The following is a 27854-nucleotide window of genomic DNA, read 5'->3' as shown; positions in this document are numbered from 1 at the left end:
AACATCAAGGAAATTGAGAAGAATCGCTTCACAGCATACATTGTTAAAATCGATATGTACGCAAGTTTTGTTCGTTCCGAACGTCTTAGTTACCTGTCAGTAAGTGAGTTTAGTCGAAAATTCTTGTACAACATCAAGGAAATTGAGAAAAACCGCTTCTCGGCATACATTATTAAAATCGCTATGTACACAAGTTTTATTCGTTCGGAACGTCTTAGTTATGTGTCAATAAGTGAGTTTAATCGAAAATTCTTGTACAACATTAAGGAAATTGAGGATATACGTTTTTTTGCTCAGAAAGCTGAGATCGCTATGTACGCAAGTTTTGTTCGTTCGGAACGTTTTAGTTACCTGTCAGTAAGGGAGCTTAGTCGAAAATTCTTGTGCAACATCAAGGAAATTGAGTATAACCGCTTCTCGGCATACATTGCTAAAATCGCTATGTACACAAGTTTTGTTCGTTCGGAACGTCTTAGTTATGTGTCAATAAGTGAGTTTAATCGAAAATTCTTGTACAACATTAAGGAAATTGAGGATATACGTTTTTTTGCTCAGAAAGCTGAGATCGCTATGTACGCAAGTTTTGTTCGTTCGGAACGTCTTAGTTACCTGTCAGTAAGTGAGTTTAGTCGAAAATTCTTGTACAACATCAAGGAAATTGAGAAGAACCGCTTCACGGGATACATTGTTAAAATCGATATGTACGCATGTTTTGTTCGTTCGGAACGTCTTAGTTACGTGTCAATTAGTGAGTTTAGTCGAAAATTCTTCCACAACATCAAGGAAATTGAGGATATACGTTTTTCTGCACACAAAGCCGAGATCGCTATGTACGCAAATTTTGTTCGTTCGGAACGTCTTAGTTACGTGTCAGTAAGTGAGTTTATTCGAAAATTCATGTGCAACATCAAGGAAATTGAGAAGAACCGCTTCACGGCATACATTGTTAAAATCGATATGTACGCAAGTTTTGTTCGTTCGGAACGTCTTAGTTACTTTTCAATAAGTGAGTTTAGTCGAAAATTCTTGTACAACATTAAGGAAATTGAGGATATACGTTTTTTTGCTCACAAAGCTGAGATCGCTATGTACGCAAGTTTTGTTCGTTCGGAACGTCTTAGTTACCTGTCAGTAAGTGAGTTTAGTCGAATATTCTCGTACAACATCAAGGAAATTGAGATGAACCGCTTCTCGGCATATATTGTTAAAATCGCTATGTACACAAGTTTTTTTCGTTCGGAACGTCTTAGTTATGTGTCAATAAGTGAGTTTAGTCGAAAATTCTTGTACAACATTAAGGAAATTGAGAATATACGTTTTTTTGCTCACAAAGCTGAGATCGCTATGTACGCAAGTTTTGTTCGTTCGGAACGTCTTAGTTACCTGTCAGTAAGTGAGTTTAGTCGAAAATTCTTGTACAACGTCAAGGAAATTGTGAAAAACCGCTTCTCGGCATACATTGTTAAAATCGCTATGTACACAAGTTTTGTTCGTTCGGAACGTCTTAGTTATGTGTCAATAAATGAGTTTAATCGAAAATTCTTGTACAACATTAAGGAAATTGAGGATATACGTTTTTTTGCTCAGAAAGCTGAGATCGCTATGTACGCAAGTTTTGTTCGTTCGGAACGTTTTAGTTACCTGTCAGTAAGGGAGTTTAGTCGAAAATTCTTGTGCAACATCAAGGAAATTGAGTATAACCGCTTCTCGGCATACATTGTTAAAATCGCTATGTACGCAAGTTTTGGTCGTTCGGAACGTCTTAGTTACGTGTCAGTAAGTGAGTTTAGTCGAAAATTCTTGTACAACATTAAGGAAATTGAGGATATACGTTTTTTTGCTCACAAAGCTGAGATCGCTATGTACGCAAGTTTTGTTCGTTCGGAACGTCTTAGTTACCTGTCAGTAAGTGAGTTTAGTCGAATATTCTTGTACAACATCAAGGAAATTGAGATGAACCGCTTCTCGGCATATATTGTTAAAATCGCTATGTACACAAGTTTTTTTCGTTCGGAACGTCTTAGTTATGTGTCAATAAGTGAGTTTAATCGAAAATTCTTGTACAACATTAAGGAAATTGAGGATATACGTTTTTATGCTCACAAAGCTGAGATCGCTATGTACACAAGTTTTGTTCGTTCGGAACGTTTTAGTTACCTGTCAGTAAGGGAGTTTAGTCGAAAATACTTGTGCAACATCAAGGAAATTGAGTATAACCGCTTCTCGGCATACATTGTTAAAATCGCTATGTACGCAAGTTTTGTTCGTTCCGAACGTCTTAGTTACCTGTCAGTAAGTGAGTTTAGTCGAAAATTCTTGTACAACATCAAGGAAATTGAGAAAAACCGCTTCTCGGCATACATTGTTAAAATCGCTATGTACACAAGTTTTGTTCGTTCGGAACGTCTTAGTTATGTGTCAATAAGTGAGTTTAATCGAAAATTCTTGTACAACATTAAGGAAATTGAGGATATACGTTTTTTTGCTCAGAAAGCTGAGATCGCTATGTACGCAAGTTTTGTTCGTTCGGAACGTTTTAGTTACCTGTCAGTAAGGGAGTTTAGTCGAAAATTCTTGTGCAACATCAAGGAAATTGTGTATAACCGCTTCTCGGCATACATTGCTAAAATCGCTATGTACACAAGTTTTGTTCGTTCGGAACGTCTTAGTTATGTGTCAATAAGTGAGTTTAATCGAAAATTCTTGTACAACATTAAGGAAATTGAGGATATACGTTTTTTTGCTCAGAAAGCTGAGATCGCTATGTACGCAAGTTTTGTTCGTTCGGAACGTCTTAGTTACCTGTCAGTAAGTGAGTTTAGTCGAAAATTCTTGTACAACATCAAGGAAATTGAGAAGAACCGCTTCACGGGATACATTGTTAAAATCGATATGTACGCATGTTTTGTTCGTTCGGAACGTCTTAGTTACGTGTCAATAAGTGAGTTTAGTCGAAAATTCTTCCACAACATCAAGGAAATTGAGGATATACGTTTTTCTGCACACAAAGCCGAGATCGCTATGTACGCAAATTTTGTTCGTTCGGAACGTCTTAGTTACGTGTCAGTAAGTGAGTTTATTCGAAAATTCATGTGCAACATCAAGGAAATTGAGAAGGACCGCTTCACGGCATACATTGTTAAAATCGATATGTACGCAAGTTTTGTTCGTTCGGAACGTCTTAGTTACTTTTCAATAAGTGAGTTTAGTCGAAAATTCTTGTACAACATTAAGGAAATTGAGGATATACGTTTTTTTGCTCACAAAGCTGAGATCGCTATGTACGCAAGTTTTGTTCGTTCGGAACGTCTTAGTTACCTGTCAGTAAGTGAGTTTAGTCGAATATTCTTGTACAACATCAAGGAAATTGAGATGAACCGCTTCTCGGCATATATTGTTAAAATCGCTATGTACACAAGTTTTTTTCGTTCGGAACGTCTTAGTTATGTGTCAATAAGTGAGTTTAATCGAAAATTCTTGTACAACATTAAGGAAATTGAGGATATACGTTTTTTTGCTCACAAAGCTGAGATCGCTATGTACACAAGTTTTGTTCGTTCGGAACGTTTTAGTTACCTGTCAGTAAGGGAGTTTAGTCGAAAATTCTTGTGCAACATCAAGGAAATTGAGTATAACCGCTTCTCGGCATACATTGTTAAAATCGCTATGTGCGCAAGTTTTGGTCGTTCGGAACGTCTTAGTTACGTGTCAGTATGTGAAATTAGTCGAAAATTCTTGTGCAACATCAAAGAAATTGAGAAGAACCGCTTCTCGGCATACATTGTTAAAATCGCTATGTACGCAAGTTTTGGTCGTTCGGAACGTCTTAGTTATGTGTCAATAAGTGAGTTTAGTCGAAAATTCTTGTACAACATTAAGGAAATTGAGAATATACGTTTTTTTTGCTCACAAAGCTGAGATCGCTATGTACGCAAGTTTTGTTCGTTCGGAACGTCTTAGTTACCTGTCAGTAAGTGAGTTTAGTCGAAAATTCTTGTACAACATCAAGGAAATTGAGATGAACCGCTTCTCGGCATGCATTGTTAAAATCGCTATGTACACAAGTTTTTTTCGTTCGGAACGTCTTAGTTATGTGTCAATAAGTGAGTTTAATTGAAAATTCTTGTACAACATTAAGGAAATTGAGGATATACGTTTTTTTGCTCAGAAAGCTGAGATCGCTATGTACGCAAGTTTTGTTCGTTCGGAACGTCTTAGTTATGTGTCAATAAGTGAGTTTAGTCGAAAATTCTTGTGCAACATCAAGGAAATTGAGTATAACCGCTTCTCGGCATACATTGTTAAAATCGCTATGTGCGCAAGTTTTGGTCGTTCGGAACGTCTTAGTTACGTGTCAGTAAGTGAGTTTAGTCGAAAATTCTTGTACAACATTAAGGAAATTGAGGATATACGTTTTTTTGCTCACAAAGCTGAGATCGCTATGTACGCAAGTTTTGTTCGTTCGGAACGTCTTAGTTACCTGTCAGTAAGAGAGTTTAGTCGAAAATTCTTGTGCAAGATCAAGGAAATTGAGAATAACCGCTTCTCGGCATACATTGTTAAAATCGCTATGTACGCAAGTTTTGGTCGTTCGGAACGTCTTAGTTATGTGTCAATAAGTGAGTTTAGTCGAAAATTCTTGTACAACATTAAGGAAATTGAGAATATACGTTTTTTTTGCTCACAAAGCTGAGATCGCTATGTACGCAAGTTTTGTTCGTTCGGAACGTCTTAGTTACCTGTCAGTAAGTGAGTTTAGTCGAAAATTCTTGTACAACATCAAGGAAATTGAGATGAACCGCTTCTCGGCATGCATTGTTAAAATCGCTATGTACACAAGTTTTTTTCGTTCGGAACGTCTTAGTTATGTGTCAATAAGTGAGTTTAATTGAAAATTCTTGTACAACATTTAGGAAATTGAGGATATACGTTTTTTTGCTCAGAAAGCTGAGATCGCTATGTACGCAAGTTTTGTTCGTTCGGAACGTCTTAGTTATGTGTCAATAAGTGAGTTTAGTCGAAAATTCTTGTGCAACATCAAGGAAATTGAGTATAACCGCTTCTCGGCATACATTGTTAAAATCGCTATGTGCGCAAGTTTTGGTCGTTCGGAACGTCTTAGTTACGTGTCAGTAAGTGAGTTTAGTCGAAAATTCTTGTACAACATTAAGGAAATTGAGGATATACGTTTTTTTGCTCACAAAGCTGAGATCGCTATGTACGCAAGTTTTGTTCGTTCGGAACGTCTTAGTTACCTGTCAGTAAGGGAGTTTAGTCGAAAATTCTTGTGCAAGATCAAGGAAATTGAGAATAACCGCTTCTCGGCATACATTGTTAAAATCGCTATGTACGCAAGTTTTGGTCGTTCGGAACGTCTTAGTTATGTGTCAATAAGTGAGTTTAGTCGAAAATTCTTGTACAACATTAAGGAAATTGAGAATATACGTTTTTTTTGCTCACAAAGCTGAGATCGCTATGTACGCAAGTTTTGTTCGTTCGGAACGTCTTAGTTACCTGTCAGTAAGTGAGTTTAGTCGAAAATTCTTGTACAACATCAAGGAAATTGAGATGAACCGCTTCTCGGCATGCATTGTTAAAATCGCTATGTACACAAGTTTTTTTCGTTCGGAACGTCTTAGTTATGTGTCAATAAGTGAGTTTAATTGAAAATTCTTGTACAACATTAAGGAAATTGAGGATATACGTTTTTTTGCTCAGAAAGCTGAGATCGCTATGTACGCAAGTTTTGTTCGTTCGGAACGTCTTAGTTATGTGTCAATAAGTGAGTTTAGTCGAAAATTCTTGTGCAACATCAAGGAAATTGAGTATAACCGCTTCTCGGCATACATTGTTAAAATCGCTATGTGCGCAAGTTTTGGTCGTTCGGAACGTCTTAGTTACGTGTCAGTAAGTGAGTTTAGTCGAAAATTCTTGTACAACATTAAGGAAATTGAGGATATACGTTTTTTTGCTCAGAAAGCTGAGATCGCTATGTACGCAAGTTTTGTTCGTTCGGAACGTCTTAGTTATGTGTCAATAAGTGAGTTTAGTCGAAAATTCTTGTGCAACATCAAGGAAATTGAGTATAACCGCTTCTCGGCATACATTGTTAAAATCGCTATGTGCGCAAGTTTTGGTCGTTCGGAACGTCTTAGTTACGTGTCAGTAAGTGAGTTTAGTCGAAAATTCTTATACAACATCAAGGAAATTGAGTATATACGTTTTTCTGCACACAAAGCCGAGATCGCTATGTACGCAAGTTTTGTTCGTTCGGAACGTCTTAGTTACGTGTCAGTAAGTGAGTTTAGTCGAAAATTCTTGTGCAAGATCAAGGAATTTGAGAATAACCGCTTCTCGGCATACATTGTTAAAATCGCTATGTACGTAAGTTTTGTTCGTTCGGAACGTCTCAGTTACGTGTCAGTAAGTGAGTTTATTCGAAAATTCTTGTGCAACATCAAGCAAATTGAGAAGAACCTCTTCACGGCATACATTGTTAAAATCGCTATGTACGCAAGTTTTGTTCGTTCGGAACGTCTTAGTTACGTGTCAGTAAGTGAGTTTATTCGAAAATTCATGTGCAACATCAAGAAAATTGAGAAGAACCTCTTCACGGCATACATTGTTAAAATCGCTATGTACGCAAGTTTTGTTCGTTCGGAACGTCTTAGTTATGTGTCAATAAGTGAGTTTAGTCGAAAATTCTTGTACAACATTAAGGAAATTGAGAATATACGTTTTTTTGCTCACAAAGCTGAGATCGCTATGTACGCAAGTTTTGTTGGTTCGGAACGTCTTAGTTACCTGTCAGTAAGTGAGTTTAGTCGAAAATTCTTGTACAACATCAAGGAAATTGAGAAGAACCGCTTCTCGGCATACATTGTTAAAACCGCTGTGTACGCAAGCTTTGTTCGTTCGGAACGTCTTAGTTACGTGTCAGTAAGTGAGTTTAGTCGAAAATTCTTGTGCAACATCAAGAAAATTGAGAAGAACCTCTTCACGGCATACATTGTTAAAATCGCTATGTACGCAAGTTTTGTTCGTTCGGAGCGTCTTAGTTATGTGTCATTAAGTGAGTTTAGTCGAAAATTCTTGTACAACATTAAGGAAATTGAGAATATACGTTTTTTTTGCTCACAAAGCTGAGATCGCTATGTACGCAAGTTTTGTTCGTTCGGAACGTCTTAGTTACCTGTCAGTAAGTGAGTTTAGTCGAAAATTCTTGTACAACATCAAGGAAATTGAGAAGAACCGCTTCACGGCATACATTGTTAAAATCGATATGTACGCATGTTTTGTTCGTTCGGAACGTCTTAGTTACGTGTCAATAAGTGAGTTTAGTCGAAAATTCTTATACAACATCAAGGAAATTGAGTATATACGTTTTTCTGCACACAAAGCCGAGATCGCTATGTACGCAAGTTTTGTTCGTTCGGAACGTCTCAGTTACGTGTCAGTAAGTGAGTTTATTCGAAAATTCTTGTGCAACATCAAGCAAATTGAGAAGAACCTCTTCACGGCATACATTGTTAAAATCGCTATGTACGCAAGTTTTGTTCGTTCGGAACGTCTTAGTTACGTGTCAGTAAGTGAGTTTATTCGAAAATTCATGTGCAACATCAAGAAAATTGAGAAGAACCTCTTCACGGCATACATTGTTAAAATCGCTATGTACGCAAGTTTTGTTCGTTCGGAACGTCTTAGTTATGTGTCAATAAGTGAGTTTAGTCGAAAATTCTTGTACAACATTAAGGAAATTGAGAATATACGTTTTTTTGCTCACAAAGCTGAGATCGCTATGTACGCAAGTTTTGTTGGTTCGGAACGTCTTAGTTACCTGTCAGTAAGTGAGTTTAGTCGAAAATTCTTGTACAACATCAAGGAAATTGAGAAGAACCGCTTCTCGGCATACATTGTTAAAATCGCTATGTACGTAAGTTTTGTTCGTTCGGAACGTCTCAGTTACGTGTCAGTAAGTGAGTTTATTCGAAAATTCTTGTGCAACATCAAGCAAATTGAGAAGAACCTCTTCACGGCATACATTGTTAAAATCGCTATGTACGCAAGTTTTGTTCGTTCGGAACGTCTTAGTTACGTGTCAGTAAGTGAGTTTATTCGAAAATTCATGTGCAACATCAAGAAAATTGAGAAGAACCTCTTCACGGCATACATTGTTAAAATCGCTATGTACGCAAGTTTTGTTCGTTCGGAACGTCTTAGTTATGTGTCAATAAGTGAGTTTAGTCGAAAATTCTTGTACAACATTAAGGAAATTGAGAATATACGTTTTTTTGCTCACAAAGCTGAGATCGCTATGTACGCAAGTTTTGTTGGTTCGGAACGTCTTAGTTACCTGTCAGTAAGTGAGTTTAGTCGAAAATTCTTGTACAACATCAAGGAAATTGAGAAGAACCGCTTCTCGGCATACATTGTTAAAACCGCTGTGTACGCAAGCTTTGTTCGTTCGGAACGTCTTAGTTACGTGTCAGTAAGTGAGATTAGTCGAAAATTCTTGTGCAACATCAAGAAAATTGAGAAGAACCTCTTCACGGCATACATTGTTAAAATCGCTATGTACGCAAGTTTTGTTCGTTCGGAGCGTCTTAGTTATGTGTCATTAAGTGAGTTTAGTCGAAAATTCTTGTACAACATTAAGGAAATTGAGAATATACGTTTTTTTTGCTCACAAAGCTGAGATCGCTATGTACGCAAGTTTTGTTCGTTCGGAACGTCTTAGTTACCTGTCAGTAAGTGAGTTTAGTCGAAAATTCTTGTACAACATCAAGGAAATTGAGAAGAACCGCTTCACGGCATACATTGTTAAAATCGATATGTACGCATGTTTTGTTCGTTCGGAACGTCTTAGTTACGTGTCAATAAGTGAGTTTAGTCGAAAATTCTTATACAACATCAAGGAAATTGAGTATATACGTTTTTCTGCACACAAAGCCGAGATCGCTATGTACGCAAGTTTTGTTCGTTCGGAACGTCTTAGTTACGTGTCAGTAAGTGAGTTTAGTCGAAAATTCTTGTGCAAGATCAAGGAAATTGAGAATAACCGCTTCTCGGCATACATTGTTAAAATCGCTATGTACGGAAGTTTTGTTCGTTCGGAACGTCTTAGTTACGTTTCAGTAAGTGAGTTTATTCGAAAATTCTTGTGCAACATCAAGAAAATTGAGAAGAACCTCTTCACGGCATACATTGTTAAAATCGCTATGTACGCAAGTTTTGTTCGTTCGGAACGTCTTAGTTACGTGTCAGTAAGTGAGATTTGTCTAAAATTCTTGTGCAACATCAAGGAAATTTTCTGCGCACAAAGCTGAGATCGCTATGTACGCAAGTTTTGTTCGTTCGGAACGTCTTAGTTACCTGTCAGTAAGTGAGTTTAGTCGAAAATTCTTGTACAACGTCAAGGAAATAGTGAAAAACCGCTTCTCGGCATACATTGTTAAAATCGCTATGTACACAAGTTTTGTTCGTTCGGAACGTCTTAGTTATGTGTCAATAAGTGAGTTTAATCGAAAATTCTTGTACAACATTAAGGAAATTGAGGATATACGTTTTTTTGCTCAGAAAGCTGAGATCGCTATGTACGCAAGTTTTGTTCGTTCGGAACGTTTTAGTTACCTGTCAGTAAGGGAGTTTAGTCGAAAATTCTTGTGCAACATCAAGGAAATTGAGTATAACCGCTTCTCGGCATACATTGTTAAAATCGCTATGTGCGCAAGTTTTGGTCGTTCGGAACGTCTTAGTTATGTGTCAATAAGTGAGTTTAATCGAAAATTCTTGTACAACATTAAGGAAATTGAGGATATACGTTTTTTTGCTCACAAAGCTGAGATCGCTATGTACACAAGTTTTGTTCGTTCGGAACGTTTTAGTTACCTGTCAGTAAAGGAGTTTAGTCGAAAATACTTGTGCAACATCAAGGAAATTGAGTATAACCGCTTCTCGGCATACATTGTTAAAATCGCTATGTACGCAAGTTTTGTTCGTTCCGAACGTCTTAGTTACCTGTCAGTAAGTGAGTTTAGTCGAAAATTCTTGTACAACATCAAGGAAATTGAGAAAAACCGCTTCTCGGCATACATTGTTAAAATCGCTATGTACACAAGTTTTGTTCGTTCGGAACGTCTTAGTTATGTGTCAATAAGTGAGTTTAATCGAAAATTCTTGTACAACATTAAGGAAATTGAGGATATACGTTTTTTTGCTCAGAAAGCTGAGATCGCTATGTACGCAAGTTTTGTTCGTTCGGAACGTTTTAGTTACCTGTCAGTAAGGGAGTTTAGTCGAAAATTCTTGTGCAACATCAAGGAAATTGAGTATAACCGCTTCTCGGCATACATTGCTAAAATCGCTATGTACACAAGTTTTGTTCGTTCGGAACGTCTTAGTTATGTGTCAATAAGTGAGTTTAATCGAAAATTCTTGTACAACATTAAGGAAATTGAGGATATACGTTTTTTTGCTCAGAAAGCTGAGATCGCTATGTACGCAAGTTTTTTCGTTCGGAACGTCTTAGTTACCTGTCAGTAAGTGAGTTTAGTCGAAAATTCTTGTACAACATCAAGGAAATTGAGAAGAACCGCTTCACGGGATACATTGTTAAAATCGATATGTACGCATGTTTTGTTCGTTCGGAACGTCTTAGTTACGTGTCAATAAGTGAGTTTAGTCGAAAATTCTTCCACAACATCAAGGAAATTGAGGATATACGTTTTTCTGCACACAAAGCCGAGATCGCTATGTACGCAAATTTTGTTCGTTCGGAACGTCTTAGTTACGTGTCAGTAAGTGAGTTTATTCGAAAATTCATGTGCAACATCAAGGAAATTGAGAAGGACCGCTTCACGGCATACATTGTTAAAATCGATATGTACGCAAGTTTTGTTCGTTCGGAACGTCTTAGTTACTTTTCAATAAGTGAGTTTAGTCGAAAATTCTTGTACAACATTAAGGAAATTGAGGATATACGTTTTTTTGCTCACAAAGCTGAGATCGCTATGTACGCAAGTTTTGTTCGTTCGGAACGTCTTAGTTACCTGTCAGTAAGTGAGTTTAGTCGAATATTCTTGTACAACATCAAGGAAATTGAGATGAACCGCTTCTCGGCATATATTGTTAAAATCGCTATGTACACAAGTTTTTTTCGTTCGGAACGTCTTAGTTATGTGTCAATAAGTGAGTTTAATCGAAAATTCTTGTACAACATTAAGGAAATTGAGGATATACGTTTTTTTGCTCACAAAGCTGAGATCGCTATGTACACAAGTTTTGTTCGTTCGGAACGTTTTAGTTACCTGTCGGTAAGGGAGTTTAGTCGAAAATTCTTGTGCAACATCAAGGAAATTGAGTATAACCGCTTCTCGGCATACATTGTTAAAACCGCTATGTACGCAAGCTTTGTTCGTTCGGAACGTCTTAGTTACGTGTAAGTAAGTGAGATTAGTCGAAAATTCTTGTGCAACATCAAGATAATTGAGAAGAACCTCTTCACGGCATACATTGTTAAAATCGCTATGTACGCAAGTTTTGTTCGTTCGGAACGTCTTAGTTATATGTCATTAAGTGAGTTTAGTCGAAAATTCTTGTACAACATTAAGGAAATTGAGAATATACGTTTTTTTTGCTCACAAAGCTGAGATCGCTATGTACGCAAGTTTTGTTCGTTCGGAACGTCTTAGTTACCTGTCAGTAAGTGAGTTTAGTCGAAAATTCTTGTACAACATCAAGGAAATTGAGAAGAACCGCTTCACGGCATACATTGTTAAAATCGATATGTACGCATGTTTTGTTCGTTCGGAACGTCTTAGTTACGTGTCAATAAGTGAGTTTAGTCGAAAATTCTTATACAACATCAAGGAAATTGAGTATATACGTTTTTCTGCACACAAAGCCGAGATCGCTATGTACGCAAGTTTTGTTCGTTCGGAACGTCTTAGTTACGTGTCAGTAAGTGAGTTTAGTCGAAAATTCTTGTGCAAGATCAAGGAAATTGAGAATAACCGCTTCTCGGCATACATTGTTAAAATCGCTATGTACGTAAGTTTTGTTCGTTCGGAACGTCTCAGTTACGTGTCAGTAAGTGAGTTTATTCGAAAATTCTTGTGCAACATCAAGAAAATTGAGAAGAACCTCTTCACGGCATACATTGTTAAAATCGCTATGTACGCAAGTTTTGTTCGTTCGGAACGTCTTAGTTACGTGTCAGTAAGTGAGTTTATTCGAAAATTCATGTGCAACATCAAGAAAATTGAGAAGAACCTCTTCACGGCATACATTGTTAAAATCGCTATGTACGCAAGTTTTGTTCGTTCGGAACGTCTTAGTTATGTGTCAATAAGTGAGTTTAGTCGAAAATTCTTGTACAACATTAAGGAAATTGAGAATATACGTTTTTTTGCTCACAAAGCTGAGATCGCTATGTACGCAAGTTTTGTTGGTTCGGAACGTCTTAGTTACCTGTCAGTAAGTGAGTTTAGTCGAAAATTCTTGTACAACATCAAGGAAATTGAGAAGAACCGCTTCTCGGCATACATTGTTAAAACCGCTGTGTACGCAAGCTTTGTTCGTTCGGAACGTCTTAGTTACGTGTCAGTAAGTGAGATTAGTCGAAAATTCTTGTGCAACATCAAGAAAATTGAGAAGAACCTCTTCACGGCATACATTGTTAAAATCGCTATGTACGCAAGTTTTGTTCGTTCGGAGCGTCTTAGTTATGTGTCATTAAGTGAGTTTAGTCGAAAATTCTTGTACAACATTAAGGAAATTGAGAATATACGTTTTTTTTGCTCACAAAGCTGAGATCGCTATGTACGCAAGTTTTGTTCGTTCGGAACGTCTTAGTTACCTGTCAGTAAGTGAGTTTAGTCGAAAATTCTTGTACAACATCAAGGAAATTGAGAAGAACCGCTTCACGGCATACATTGTTAAAATCGATATGTACGCATGTTTTGTTCGTTCGGAACGTCTTAGTTACGTGTCAATAAGTGAGTTTAGTCGAAAATTCTTATACAACATCAAGGAAATTGAGTATATACGTTTTTCTGCACACAAAGCCGAGATCGCTATGTACGCAAGTTTTGTTCGTTCGGAACGTCTTAGTTACGTGTCAGTAAGTGAGTTTAGTCGAAAATTCTTGTGCAAGATCAAGGAAATTGAGAATAACCGCTTCTCGGCATACATTGTTAAAATCGCTATGTACGTAAGTTTTGTTCGTTCGGAACGTCTTAGTTACGTTTCAGTAAGTGAGTTTATTCGAAAATTCTTGTGCAACATCAAGAAAATTGAGAAGAACCTCTTCACGGCATACATTGTTAAAATCGCTATGTACGCAAGTTTTGTTCGTTCGGAACGTCTTAGTTACGTGTCAGTAAGTGAGTTTAGTCGAAAATTCTTGTGCAAGATCAAGGAAATTGAGAATAACCGCTTCTCGGCATACATTGTTAAAATCGCTATGTACGTAAGTTTTGTTCGTTCGGAACGTCTTAGTTACGTGTCAGTAAGTGAGTTTTGTCGAAAATTCTTGTGCAAGATCAAGGAAATTGAGAATAACCGCTTCTCGGCATACATTGTTAAAATCGCTATGTACGTAAGTTTTGTTCGTTCGGAACGTCTCAGTTACGTGTCAGTAAGTGAGTTTATTCGAAAATTCTTGTGCAACATCAAGAAAATTGAGAAGAACCTCTTCACGGCATACATTGTTAAAATCGCTATGTACGCAAGTTTTGTTCGTTCGGAACGTCTTAGTTACGTGTCAGTAAGTGAGTTTATTCGAAAATTCATGTGCAACATCAAGAAAATTGAGAAGAACCTCTTCACGGCATACATTGTTAAAATCGCTATGTACGCAAGTTTTGTTCGTTCGGAATGTCTTAGTTATGTGTCAATAAGTGAGTTTAATCGAAAATTCTTGTACAACATTAAGGAAATTGAGAATATACGTTTTTTTGCTCACAAAGCTGAGATCGCTATGTACGCAAGTTTTGTTGGTTCGGAACGTCTTAGTTACCTGTCAGTAAGTGAGTTTAGTCGAAAATTCTTGTACAACATCAAGGAAATTGAGAAGAACCGCTTCACGGCATACATTGTTAAAATCGATATGTACGCATGTTTTGTTCGTTCGGAACGTCTTAGTTACGTGTCAATAAGTGAGTTTAGTCGAAAATTCTTGTACAACATTAATGAAATTGAGAATATACGTTTTTTTGCTCACAAAGCTGAGATCGCTATGTACGCAAGTTTTGTTGGTTCGGAACGTCTTAGTTACCTGTCAGTAAGTGAGTTTAGTCGAAAATTCTTGTGCAACATCAAGAAAATTGAGAAGAACCTCTTCACGGCATACATTGTTAAAATCGCTATGTACGCAAGTTTTGTTCGTTCGGAACGTCTTAGTTACGTGTCAGTAAGTGAGTTTATTCGAAAATTCTTGTGCAACATCAAGAAAATTGAGAAGAACCTCTTCACGGCATACATTGTTAAAATCGCTATGTACGCAAGTTTTGTTCGTTCGGAACGTCTTAGTTATGTGTCAATAAGTGAGTTTAGTCGAAAATTCTTGTACAACATTAAGGAAATTGAGAATATACGTTTTTTTGCTCACAAAGCTGAGATCGCTATGTACGCAAGTTTTGTTGGTTCGGAACGTCTTAGTTACCTGTCAGTAATTGAGTTTAGTCGAAAATTCTTGTACAACATCAAGGAAATTGAGAAGAACCGCTTCTCGGCATACATTGTTAAAACCGCTATGTACGCAAGCTTTGTTCGTTCGGAACGTCTTAGTTACGTGTCAGTAAGTGAGATTAGTCGAAAATTCTTGTGCAACATCAAGAAAATTGAGAAGAACCTCTTCACGGCATACATTGTTAAAATCACTATGTACGCAAGTTTTGTTCGTTCGGAACGTCTTAGTTACGTGTCAGTAAGTGAGTTTAGTCGAAAATTCTTGCACGACATTAAGCAAATTGAGGATATACGTTTTTCTGCGCACAAAGCTGAGATCGCTATGTACGCAAGTTTTGTTCGTTCGGAACGTCTTAGTTACGTGTCAGTAAGTGAGATTTGTCTAAAATTCTTGTGCAACATCAAGGAAATTGAGAAGAACCGTTTCACGGCATACATTGTTAAAATCGCTATGTACGCAAGTTTTGTTCGTTCGGAACGTCTTGGTTACATGACAGTAAGTGAGTTTAGTCGAAAATTCTTGCAGGACATTAAGGAAATTGAGGATATACGTTTTTCTGCGCACAAAGCTGAGATCGCTATGTACGCAAGTTTTGTTCGTTCGGAACGTCTAAGTTACGTGTCTGTAAGTGAGTTTAGTCGAAAATTCTTGCACGACATTATGGAAATTGAGGATATACGTTTTTCTGCGTACAAAGCTGAGATCGCTATGTACGCAAGTTTTGGTCGTTCGGAACGTCTTAGTTACGTGTCAGTAAGTGAGATTTGTCTAAAATTCTTGCGAAACATCAAGGAAATTGAGAAGAACCGTTTCACGGCATACATTGTTAAAATCGCTATGTACGCAAGTTTTGTTCGTTCGGAACGTCTTAGTTACGTGTCAGTAAGTGAGTTTATTCGAAAATTCATGTGCAACATCAAGAAAATTGAGAAGAACCTCTTCACGGCATACATTGTTAAAATCGCTATGTACGCAAGTTTTGTTCGTTCGGAATGTCTTAGTTATGTGTCAATAAGTGAGTTTAATCGAAAATTCTTGTACAACATTAAGGAAATTGAGAATATACGTTTTTTTGCTCACAAAGCTGAGATCGCTATGTACGCAAGTTTTGTTGGTTCGGAACGTCTTAGTTACCTGTCAGTAAGTGAGTTTAGTCGAAAATTCTTGTACAACATCAAGGAAATTGAGAAGAACCGCTTCACGGCATACATTGTTAAAATCGATATGTACGCATGTTTTGTTCGTTCGGAACGTCTTAGTTACGTGTCAATAAGTGAGTTTAGTCGAAAATTCTTGTACAACATTAATGAAATTGAGAATATACGTTTTTTTGCTCACAAAGCTGAGATCGCTATGTACGCAAGTTTTGTTGGTTCGGAACGTCTTAGTTACCTGTCAGTAAGTGAGTTTAGTCGAAAATTCTTGTGCAACATCAAGAAAATTGAGAAGAACCTCTTCACGGCATACATTGTTAAAATCGCTATGTACGCAAGTTTTGTTCGTTCGGAACGTCTTAGTTACGTGTCAGTAAGTGAGTTTATTCGAAAATTCTTGTGCAACATCAAGAAAATTGAGAAGAACCTCTTCACGGCATACATTGTTAAAATCGCTATGTACGCAAGTTTTGTTCGTTCGGAACGTCTTAGTTATGTGTCAATAAGTGAGTTTAGTCGAAAATTCTTGTACAACATTAAGGAAATTGAGAATATACGTTTTTTTGCTCACAAAGCTGAGATCGCTATGTACGCAAGTTTTGTTGGTTCGGAACGTCTTAGTTACCTGTCAGTAATTGAGTTTAGTCGAAAATTCTTGTACAACATCAAGGAAATTGAGAAGAACCGCTTCTCGGCATACATTGTTAAAACCGCTATGTACGCAAGCTTTGTTCGTTCGGAACGTCTTAGTTACGTGTCAGTAAGTGAGATTAGTCGAAAATTCTTGTGCAACATCAAGAAAATTGAGAAGAACCTCTTCACGGCATACATTGTTAAAATCACTATGTACGCAAGTTTTGTTCGTTCGGAACGTCTTAGTTACGTGTCAGTAAGTGAGTTTAGTCGAAAATTCTTGCACGACATTAAGCAAATTGAGGATATACGTTTTTCTGCGCACAAAGCTGAGATCGCTATGTACGCAAGTTTTGTTCGTTCGGAACGTCTTAGTTACGTGTCAGTAAGTGAGATTTGTCTAAAATTCTTGTGCAACATCAAGGAAATTGAGAAGAACCGTTTCACGGCATACATTGTTAAAATCGCTATGTACGCAAGTTTTGTTCGTTCGGAACGTCTTGGTTACATGACAGTAAGTGAGTTTAGTCGAAAATTCTTGCAGGACATTAAGGAAATTGAGGATATACGTTCTTCTGCGCACAAAGCTGAGATCGCTATGTACGCAAGTTTTGTTCGTTCGGAACGTCTAAGTTACGTGTCTGTAAGTGAGTTTAGTCGAAAATTCTTGCACGACATTATGGAAATTGAGGATATACGTTTTTCTGCGTACAAAGCTGAGATCGCTATGTACGCAAGTTTTGGTCGTTCGGAACGTCTTAGTTACGTGTCAGTAAGTGAGATTTGTCTAAAATTCTTGCGAAACATCAAGGAAATTGAGAAGAACCGTTTCACGGCATACATTGTTAAAATCGCTATGTACGAAAGTTTTGTTCGTTCGGAACGTCTTAGTTACGTGTCAGTAAGTGAGTTTAGTCGAAAATTCTTCCACGACATTAAGGAAATTGAGGATATACGTTTTTCTGCGCACAAAGCTGAGATCGCTATGTACGCAAGTTTTGTTCGTTCGGAACGTCTTAGTTATGTGTCAGTAAGTGAGATTTGTCTAAAATTCTTGTGCAACATCAAGGAAATTGAGAAGAACCGCTTCACGGCATACATTGTTAAAATCGTTATGTACGCAAGTTTTGTTCGTTCGGAACGTCTTAGTTACGTGTCAGTAAGTGAGATTTGTCTAAAATTCTTGTGCAACATCAAGGAAATTGAGAAGAACCGTTTCACGGCATACATTGTTAAAATCGCTATGTACGCAATTTTGTTCGTTCGGAACGTCTTGGTTACGTGACAGTATGTGAGTTTAGTCGAAAATTCTTGCACGACATTAAGGAAATTGAGGATATACGTTTTTCTGCGCACAAAACTGAGATCGCTATGTACGCAAGTTTTGTTCGTTCGGAACGTCTTAGTTACGTGTCAGTAAGTGAGTTTAGTCGAAAATTCTTGCACGACATTAAGGAAATTGAGGATATACGTTTTTCTGATCACAAAGCTGAGATCGCTATGTACGCAAGTTTTGTTCGTTCGGATCGTCTTAGTTACGTGTCAGTAAGTGAGATTTGTCTAAAATTCTTGTGCAACATCAAGGAAATTGAGAAGAACCGTTTCACGGCATACATTGTTAAAATCGCTATGTACGCAAGTTTTGTTCGTTCGGAACGTCTTGGTTACGTGACAGTAAGTGAGTTTAGTCGAAAATTCTTGCATGACATTAAGGAAATTGAGGATATACGTTTTTCTGCGCACAAAGCTGAGATCGCTATGTACGCAAGTTTTGTTCGTTCGGAACGTCTTAGTTACGTGTCAGTAAGTGAGATTTGTCTAAAATTCTTGTGCAACATCAAGGAAATTGAGAAGAACCGTTTCACGGCATACATTGTCAAAATCGCTATGTACGCAAGTTTTTTTCGTTCGGAACGTCTTGGTTACGTGACAGTAAGTGAGTTTAGTCGAAAATTCTTGCATGACATTAAGGAAATTTAGGATATAAGTTTTTCAGCGCACAAAGCTGAGATCGCTATGTACGCCAGTTTTGTTCGTTCGAAACGTCTTAGTTACGTTTCAGTAAGTGAGATTTGTCTAAAATTCTTGTGCAACATCAAGGAAATTGAGAAGAACCGCTTCACGGCTTATATTGTTAAAATCGCTGTGTACGCTAGTTTTGTACGTTCGGAACGTCTTAGTTACGTGTCAGTAAGTGAGATTTGTCTAAAATTCTTGTGCAACATCAAGGAAATTGAGAAGAACCGCTTCACGGCATACATTGTTAAAATCGCTATGTACGCAAGTTTTGGTCGTTCTGAACGTCTTAGTTACGTGTCAGTAAGTGAGATTTGTCTAAAATTCTTGTGCAACATCAAGGAAATTGAGAAGAACCGCTTCACGGCACACATTGTTAAAATCGTTATGTACGCAAGTTTTGTTCGTTCGGAACGTCTTAGTTACGTGTCAGTAAGTGAGATTTGTCTAAAATTCTTGTGCAACATCAAGGTAATTGAGAAGAACCGTTTTACGGCATACATTGTTAAAATCGCTATGTACGCAAGTTTTGTTCGTTCGAAACGTCTTAGTTACGTGTCAGTAAGTGAGTTTAGTCGAAAATTCTTGCACGACATTATGGAAATTGAGGATATACGTTTTTCTGCGTACAAAGCTGAGATCGCTATGTACGCAAGTTTTGTTCGTTCGAAACGTATTAGTTACGTGTCAGTATGTGAGATTTGTCTAAAATTCTTGTGCAACATCAAGGAAATTGAGAAGAACCGCTTCACGGCATACATTGTTAAAACCGTTATGTACGCAAGTTTTGTTCGTTCGGAACGTCTTAGTTACGTGTCAGTAAGTGAGTTTAGTCGAAAATTCTTGCACGACATTAAGGAAATTTAGGATATACGTTTTTCTGCGCACAAAGCTGAGATCGCTATGTGCGCAAGTTTTGTTCGTTCGGAACGTCTTAGTTACGTGTCAGTAAGTGAGTTTAGTCGAAAATTCTTGCACGACATTAAGGAAATTGAGGATATAAGTTTTTTTGCTCACAAAGCTGAGATCGCTATGTACGCAAGTTTTGTTGATTCGGAACGTCTTAGTTACCTGTCAGTAAGTGAGTTTAGTCGAAAATTCTTGTACAACATCAAGGAAATTGAGAAGAACCGCTTCTCGGCATACATTGTTAAAACCGCTATGTACGCAAGCTTTGTTCGTTCGGAACGTCTTAGTTACGTGTCAGTAAGTGAGATTTGTCTAAAATTCTTGTGCAACATCAAGGTAATTGAGAAGAACCGTTTTACGGCATACATTGTTAAAATCGCTATGTACGCAAGTTTTGTTCGTTCGAAACGTCTTAGTTACGTGTCAGTAAGTGAGTTTAGTCGAAAATTCTTGCACGACATTATGGAAATTGAGGATATACGTTTTTCTGCGTACAAAGCTGAGATCGCTATGTACGCAAGTTTTGTTCGTTCGAAACGTATTAGTTACGTGTCAGTATGTGAGATTTGTCTAAAATTCTTGTGCAACATCAAGGAAATTGAGAAGAACCGCTTCACGGCATACATTGTTAAAATCGTTATGTACGCAAGTTTTGTTCGTTCGGAACGTCTTAGTTACGTGTCAGTAAGTGAGTTTAGTCGAAAATTCTTGCACGACATTAAGGAAATTTAGGATATACGTTTTTCTGCGCACAAAGCTGGGATCGCTATGTGCGCAAGTTTTGTTCGTTCGGAACGTCTTAGTTACGTGTCAGTAAGTGAGTTTAGTCGAAAATTCTTGCACGACATTAAGGAAATTGAGGATATAAGTTTTTCTGCGCACAAAGCTAAGATCGCTATGTACGCAAGTTTTGTTCGTTCGAAACGTCTTAGTTACGTGTCAGTAAGTGAGATTTGTCTAAAATTCTTGTGCAACATCAAGGAAATTGAGAAGAACCGCTTCACGGCATACATTGTTAAAATCGCTATGTACGCAAGTTTTGGTCGTTCTGAACGACTTAGTTACGTGTCAGTAAGTGAGATTTGTCTAAAATTCTTGTGCAACATCAAGGAAATTGAGAAGAACCGCTTCACGGCACACATTGTTAAAACCGTTATGTACGCAAGTTTTGTTCGTTCGGAACGTCTTAGTTACGTGTCAGTAAGTGAGTTTAGTCGAAAATTCTTGCACGACATTAAGGAAATTGAGGATATACGTCTTTCTGCGCACAAAGCTGAGATCGCTATGTACGCAAGTTTTGTTCGTTCGAAACGTCTTAGTTACGTGTCAGTAAGTGAGATTTGTCTAAAATCCTTGTGCAACATCAAGGAAATTGAGAAGAACCGTTTCACGGCATGCATTGTTAAAATCGCTATGTACGCAAGTTTTGTTCGTTCGGATCGTCTTAGTTACGTGTCAGTAAGTGAGATTTGTCTAAAATTCTTGTGCAACATCAAGGAAATTGAGAAGAACCGTTTCACGGCATACATTGTTAAAATCGCTATGTACGCAAGTTTTGTTCGTTCGGAACGTCTTGGTTACGTGACAGTATGTGAGTTTAGTCGAAAATTCTTGCATGACATTAAGGAAATTGAGGATATACGTTTTTCTGCGCACAAAGCTGAGATCGCTATGTACGCAAGTTTTGTTCGTTCGGAACGTCTTAGTTACGTGTCAGTAAGTGAGATTTGTCTAAAATTCTTGTGCAACAACAAGGAAATTGAGAAGAACCGTTTCACGGCATACATTGTCAAAATCGCTATGTACGCAAGTTTTGTTCGTTCGGAACGTCTTGGTTACGTGACAGTAAGTGAGTTTAGTCGAAAATTCTTGCATGACATTAAGGAAATTGAGGATATACGTTTTTCTGCGCACAAAGCTGAGATCGCTATGTACGCAAGTTTTGTTCGTTCGAAATGTATTAGTTACGTGTCAGTAAGTGAGATTTGTCTAAAATTCTTGTGCAACATCAAGGTAATTGAGAAGAACCGTTTCACGGCATACATTGTTAAAATCGCTATGTACGCAAGTTTTGTTCGTTCGAAACGTCTTAGTTACGTGTCAGTAAGTGAGTTTAGTCGAAAATTCTTGCACGACATTATGGAAATTGAGGATATACGTTTTTCTGCGTACAAAGCTGAGATCGCTATGTACGCAAGTTTCCCAATAAACACTGTTTTGTAACTTTTACAGAACATTTACAAAACAGCTGTTCGCTGTTGTGGTAACCGTTATGTCCACGATTAAGTAACGTTTAGATGGAAATGTCAGCAACATTATTCTTGTATATCAAACATAATAGATACATGAAATTAAAATGTAATAGATACATAAAATTTATATATGAAATTACATAACTATAACAGAACATAGTAAACACTGTTCTGTAACATTTACATAACATTGACAGAACAGATATGGTAACCATTATGTCAACTTTTAAAACGTAATAGATACATAAAATTTATATATATAAATTACGTAACTGTAACAGAACATAGTAAACACTGTTCTGTAACATTGAGAGAACAGATATGGTAACGATTATGTCAACTTTTAAATGATGTTTAGATGAAAATATCAGCAACATTATGCCTGTATATAATACGTAATAGATACATAAAATTTAGATATAAAATTACGTCATTATAATAGAATTTAGTACACACTGTTCTGTAATATTTATATATTATTTACAGAACACATATTATCTGTTCTAGTAACCATTATGTAATTTACAGGTAACATTTAGATCAAAATGTCACGTATTATATACAGCAACACTATGCTGTATATAATATGTAACAAAATGATAATAACAAATAACAAATATCTAAAATTTAGACATGAAATTAAGTAACTATAATAGAATAGTCTTTTTTCAGTCTAATCATTGATAAATATATATATTAATAATACATATATATTTATCAATGATTAAAATGAAGAAACTATTCTGCTATAGTTGAATATACAGCGCAAAATTATTGATTGGATAAAATTACTAATGGTTGTTTTTTTATTAAAATTAAGAGAATTAACTTATATTATTTATGTTTAGAAAATCGTGTATATATAAAGATATGGATATATATAACAATAAAAACTTGATTTCTTGAACAACTCTTTATTTCCACATATGCTAAATTGTTAAATAAATGAATCTTGTAACAAATTTATGAATAAATCTTTTAACAAATATTATTAATATTTATAAAATTAATTTTTGTTTCAAATTACAATTATAATGATAATTTAAATTATATTACATAATTTTAGATATTTTTTTTAAGAGAAAACTTTAAATATACTAATAGCTAATAATAATTTCAAACTTAAATAACAAATTGCACTTATATTGTATTAATTAATATACTTTGCAAACAATTAGAATCACAAAATTAAAAAGAATCAAATTCACGTATTTTTGCAAAAAAAATGTCATATGGTCGTAGAACTGTTTAAAAAAAGCATTTTAAAGAGAAAATGTTAAGTTTTATTACAATTAATAGAATTGATGAAAAAATTGTTCTCTACGTACTCGCCTATTAAAGTTGAAGTTTTTTTCTACAATTACAAAGCTCATTTTAAAGTAGCACCACTTGTAATAAAATCTGTATAAGAAAAATCGTTAGAAAAATCTCCGTTAGAGCATTGGAAAGTTATGTTTTCTAGCTTTAAAATCTGTTTTAAATATCATTCTGTGATAATTTTTTCGAAAAGTATATCAATTTGAATTTCATCCTTTCTACGCCTTTTTACGCCGAAGTACAATAATTTCCTAATTTTGTTGCAAAATATAGTACACTAATAACAATTAATAATATTATAAATTAATTAAATTTAGAAATATTATAAATTATAAATTTATTATAATAGTAATTAATATGATAAATTTAAACTTCACGGTACACTCGAGTATTCGCGATATTATTTTTTGTTTTAACGCTATACATCAATAAGAAATGAGTTTTTTAGGCTTCTCCCCACATGAAAACTATAATTTTTACATCCATAAACTTTTCATAAACACACTTGTCAAAATCTTTGAGATTCATGTATGATTCGTTAATTATAACACATTTGTTAATAATATAAGTGTGTACCGTTAGAATAAATCTAATTTAAACAAAAATGGAAACGCAATTCGATTTTCATTTGAAAGAAAAACAATAAAGCAATTATACTTTTTGTAATTAAAAAGATTGTTAGATAAACTATTAAATGTATCAACATAATGCATACTTTAATTCTACTAATTCTCCTAAAAGAAGTATTTAACTCAAATAATGACGTTGAGAACTCAAAATGAAAAGAGTGCAGACTATGATTTTAGATTTTAGAACATAAAAATTTAAAAACTTAAGTATTTAACACTAAATCTACCGACAACTTATTTATACCAAATGCAGAAATTTTTAAACTTTGATAACGTTTTGACCGATTGTTTAACCAGTCGTGGTAGGTTTAGTGTTAAAATCATTCAATATAAAAAAAACATTAGTTAAAAAAAATATTTCTTATGTTAATTAAGACTCTAGGCCAATAAAAAAAAGATCATAAGCCGAAAGCTCATAGACTAATAAGAAAAAAGATTATAATGAAAAAATAATAAGCTTTTGAGACATTTAAATAACTTGCGGATTTGCTTCTTCAGAGTCTTTTTGTTGTCTGCTAAGCCTTTGACCACCTTGGCGAAACCATTCTTTCGTGATGTCTTCAAACTCTTTGTTTGTGAATTGATGTTGAGCCAAAATTGTTGCTGAATTATTAAAAAAATTTTACATTAAATTAAATTGCATATTTTATAAATTTATTTATAAATATAAAAATATATTTTACCTTGTATTCCCGTCAATATAAACTTTAAACTACTTATTTTAAAATGATTACGTAGTCCTTTCCAGGATGATACCTTGGCAACTTCATTAGAAAATAAAGTTCGATATATACGAATTAAATTTTCTTTAGCGGACCCTCCGCCTATGCGAGATATATACAGCATCTTTAGAAATAAAACATACCAATAATATAATTTACATTATTCTATTTAAATAAAATTTGCATTTAAATAACTTAATTAAACTTACAAATTTGTTGTACTCATCTGCATTTTCTGATAAATTCTTTTCAAAAGCTATTATTTCATTTATACTCTTAAACGGAAAAGATTTTTGTATATTTGATGTATCCCTGGCAGAGTCTTTAGACTTATGTTGGTTATGTTGTGTTTCTATGTTTTTTAAACGAATATCTATAGTTTGTATGTCTAATGAAATTGTAGTTATAGCTGTACATATTTTTTCAAAATTATCTAAAAAATTAATAATATTGAGTAAACAATGCCATAAAGAGATATTAATAAAATTATAAGATAAAAAGTAAATACAAAACCTTCCATTTTATCTGACATTTCTGACACTAACGTATATACATCCTGCATATCTAGAAATATTAAAAAAGTATTAGATTACTCATAATAAACAATAACTATAATTTAAAAAAAAACCGTTTTATTATAGAGATAATAAAAATGGAATAAAAGAATTAAAATAAAAATTACTTTTGTGAGGTACTATAGTTCCATCAAGAATTTCCATATCAATATTATTAATAATTGTTGAATCCAAAATATTTGAGATTGATTGAATATTTTTGGCTGATTGTGAGACATTGTGGATTGATGGTGGATTTGGTATAATTGAACGTGAGTCATCAGAATCAGATTCAGATTCATTATCATAAACTGTATTTAGTGACCGTTTTGTGCATGACTTCTTTATTTGATTTGTATTATTTTCATCGCTTGAAGAATAATTCGTTGCTCTTTGTCTAGCCTCATCTAATGAATCTTGATTAGGACAAAACCGTAATTTACAAATTACATTATTTTTTTAAAATATTAAAAAAATAATTACATAAATTCTGAAGTAAAATATAAATTACCATAATATCCATGAAATTTGATAGGATAAAGTGTCCATTTAGGATTATTAGTAACAGGTGGAGTCTGTTTCACAATAAACATGTTTATATTTTTTACCGATGGCCATCAGCATTCTGTTAAATTGGAAGAAAGCCATAAAGATGGAACTTCTGATACGATCTCTTCTTCATTATTCCCATCGCTTGGAAAAGTTACGACAGCGAAATTTTTTACCATTATTAATAATCTGTAAAAAAGTAAAACTTGTTAATTAATTTAATATTGTTTTCAATTATATATTCTATCAATATGAGTACTCGCCATAAACATATATCTTGTTGGTGCAGTAAAGGCAAGATCACAGCTTCTTCGTCACATAAAGGCAGTTTTACACATTTTAATTTAATATCAGACAATGGAATAGTAATTAACTCATACTGTGACTCGTTAATTTTTTTAATTCCGATATTTAAAGAGTTGCATGGAATGCGAAAAAATGATTTAATATTTAAATACTTTTTGCCAATAATGTAAATCTGTTTATTTTTAAAATAAATTGTCGTAAGTGAAATCGTTGTACCATCTAACAAAAGACAACAATTATCAGCAGTTCTTGTACTTAGATAGAAACCTTTACATTGAACTGATTTTATTATCTTTTTGCCATTTATAATACGTACTTTTGGTATTGGATAATTCTTTTCTACATTTGTTATATTAAAATTATCTTCTTCTTTACAACGATTGACTAATTGTTCTAATGGCCGACTCGAAGATCTAATTCTTGATTTAATTTTTTGCATGTAATTTTCGAACTTAAACGCACTAAATTTATTTAACACTCCCCATAATTTTACATAATAACACAAATGAATTAAATTATGAACGTTATATGATAAATATTGACGACCATATAATGTGCAATAATTTTCAACAAAATACAATAATAAACTGTGTGCATAATCAAGCAGTTGTACGCAATATTCTTTGCTACATAAAATTCGAATTGCTATGCTCAGACTCAAAAAATGAACATATTTATCACGTGATAATTTTTTAAAAAAGATTATTGGCCCAGTATATAATAATAATTGTCTTAATTCGGTGGCTTTAAAGCGATCAACCTCATCTAATTTCCTTGGCTTTCTAGCAAATTCCTTAGGTAGGAATAATGACATAGATAATAAAGAAGTTGAAGCAAGAGTTATCTGAGTTGCAACCATACGAACATTATGTTTACCTTTAATCCAAAACTGCAACAATTTTTTCATTACTCCTAATAGTACGAGATGCATGTAGTCTAAAGGAAATTGAGTAACCATTCCAATGTTTAAATCTTCAAGATTTGAAGTGATTTTATGGTGTTCTTCTTGTTTTCTTAATTTAAAAGATTCATCTGATCTTAACATTGCATTAATTTCTGGGTACGTTACTCGATTTTCTATGTAATCTCCCTCTTGAATACAATTACCGCATCCAAAATACGCATTATGTCCTTTAGTTCCCTTGATAAACGATTTTGCAGGAGCATCGCAGATAAATACGTTCAATTTCACAGTTATTTTTTTGCCGTATTCTACAATGCCAGTTCGGAAAATTTCTAAACAATCATCCTTAAAATATTTCAAAAAAGTATTGCAACATTTTGGCTTTTCAAAACCATGATAAACACCAATTATAAACGGTTCGGTGTAAATATCTGCAACTATACTACCTAAAATAGGCCAAAATTGACTCCCAGAAGATTTTGTTAAAGGAAGACCATCTATATTCACATTAATATTTATCTGAGATGGTAAATTATTTCGACAATAATGCTTACGAATAGATTTTTTCAAACTATCATCTAAACCTGCATGATAATATTTTCCTGGTGTCATTTCAATAATGTCTACTTGTTTGGGCGTTTGAAATAGAGTTCGAGCATCAATCGGAACATTATGGCCGTATTTTACTAGAATTTTCAGTAAACTACTAATAGCAGAATGACTGACACGATTTTCAATAGCCCATAATCGGATGTCGTTAATAAGTTCTGTTTTACAAAATTCTGTTTTAGAAAATTTATCACTTGAAATACTTAACTGAAGACTATTTTTATCAATATTAATTTCCGAATGTTCAGAAACTAAATCATGATTATTTTCTGTACACTTATGAGTGTTCATTACATTGGAATAATCGATATCAATTTCTTTTAGTACATTTTGCTGCTGAGGTAATTGTTCGATGTTACCTGGCCCATTCGATAAACTTACGATATTATTTTGAATTTCCAAATTTGAATTAATAGTCATTTGGCAGATATTACGAAATTTTTTTAAGAAAATACGTCGCCGCTGCCTTGGCGTTAAAGAATTAATGTCTAGTCTTAATTTTGATTTGGACATAATATAATTTTATAAAGCAATAGGAAATAGATGAATTGCGATTATGTATACGAATATAGGTTTGGGTTTGCCTGATATTATTGTTTATATTATATTTT

The 27854-nt window shown here is 34.9% G+C and overlaps 1 protein-coding gene across 1 annotated transcript; it reads right to left on the bottom strand.

Moving 5' to 3' along the window:
* Window positions 1-22771: 22771 nt before the first annotated feature.
* LOC138943580 (uncharacterized) lies at window positions 22772-25468 on the bottom strand. Its single transcript, XM_070314537.1, has 6 exons — window positions 25387-25468; window positions 25004-25291; window positions 24835-24885; window positions 24531-24754; window positions 24283-24445; window positions 22772-24202 (listed from the first exon to the last, which is right to left on the bottom strand). The coding sequence occupies exons 1-6, from the start codon at window positions 25466-25468 to the stop codon at window positions 24069-24071; spliced, it is 942 nt and encodes a 313-aa protein (XP_070170638.1). The 3' UTR covers window positions 22772-24068.
* Window positions 25469-27854: the final 2386 nt, after the last annotated feature.

Source organism: Polyergus mexicanus, unplaced genomic scaffold (assembly GCF_030449975.1).
Source record: "Polyergus mexicanus isolate NDT 795.1 unplaced genomic scaffold, iyPolMexi1.0 SCAF_27, whole genome shotgun sequence".
In the NCBI taxonomy this organism is placed as follows: domain Eukaryota; kingdom Metazoa; phylum Arthropoda; class Insecta; order Hymenoptera; family Formicidae; genus Polyergus; species Polyergus mexicanus.
This window is presented reverse-complemented; position numbering and strand designations above follow the sequence as displayed.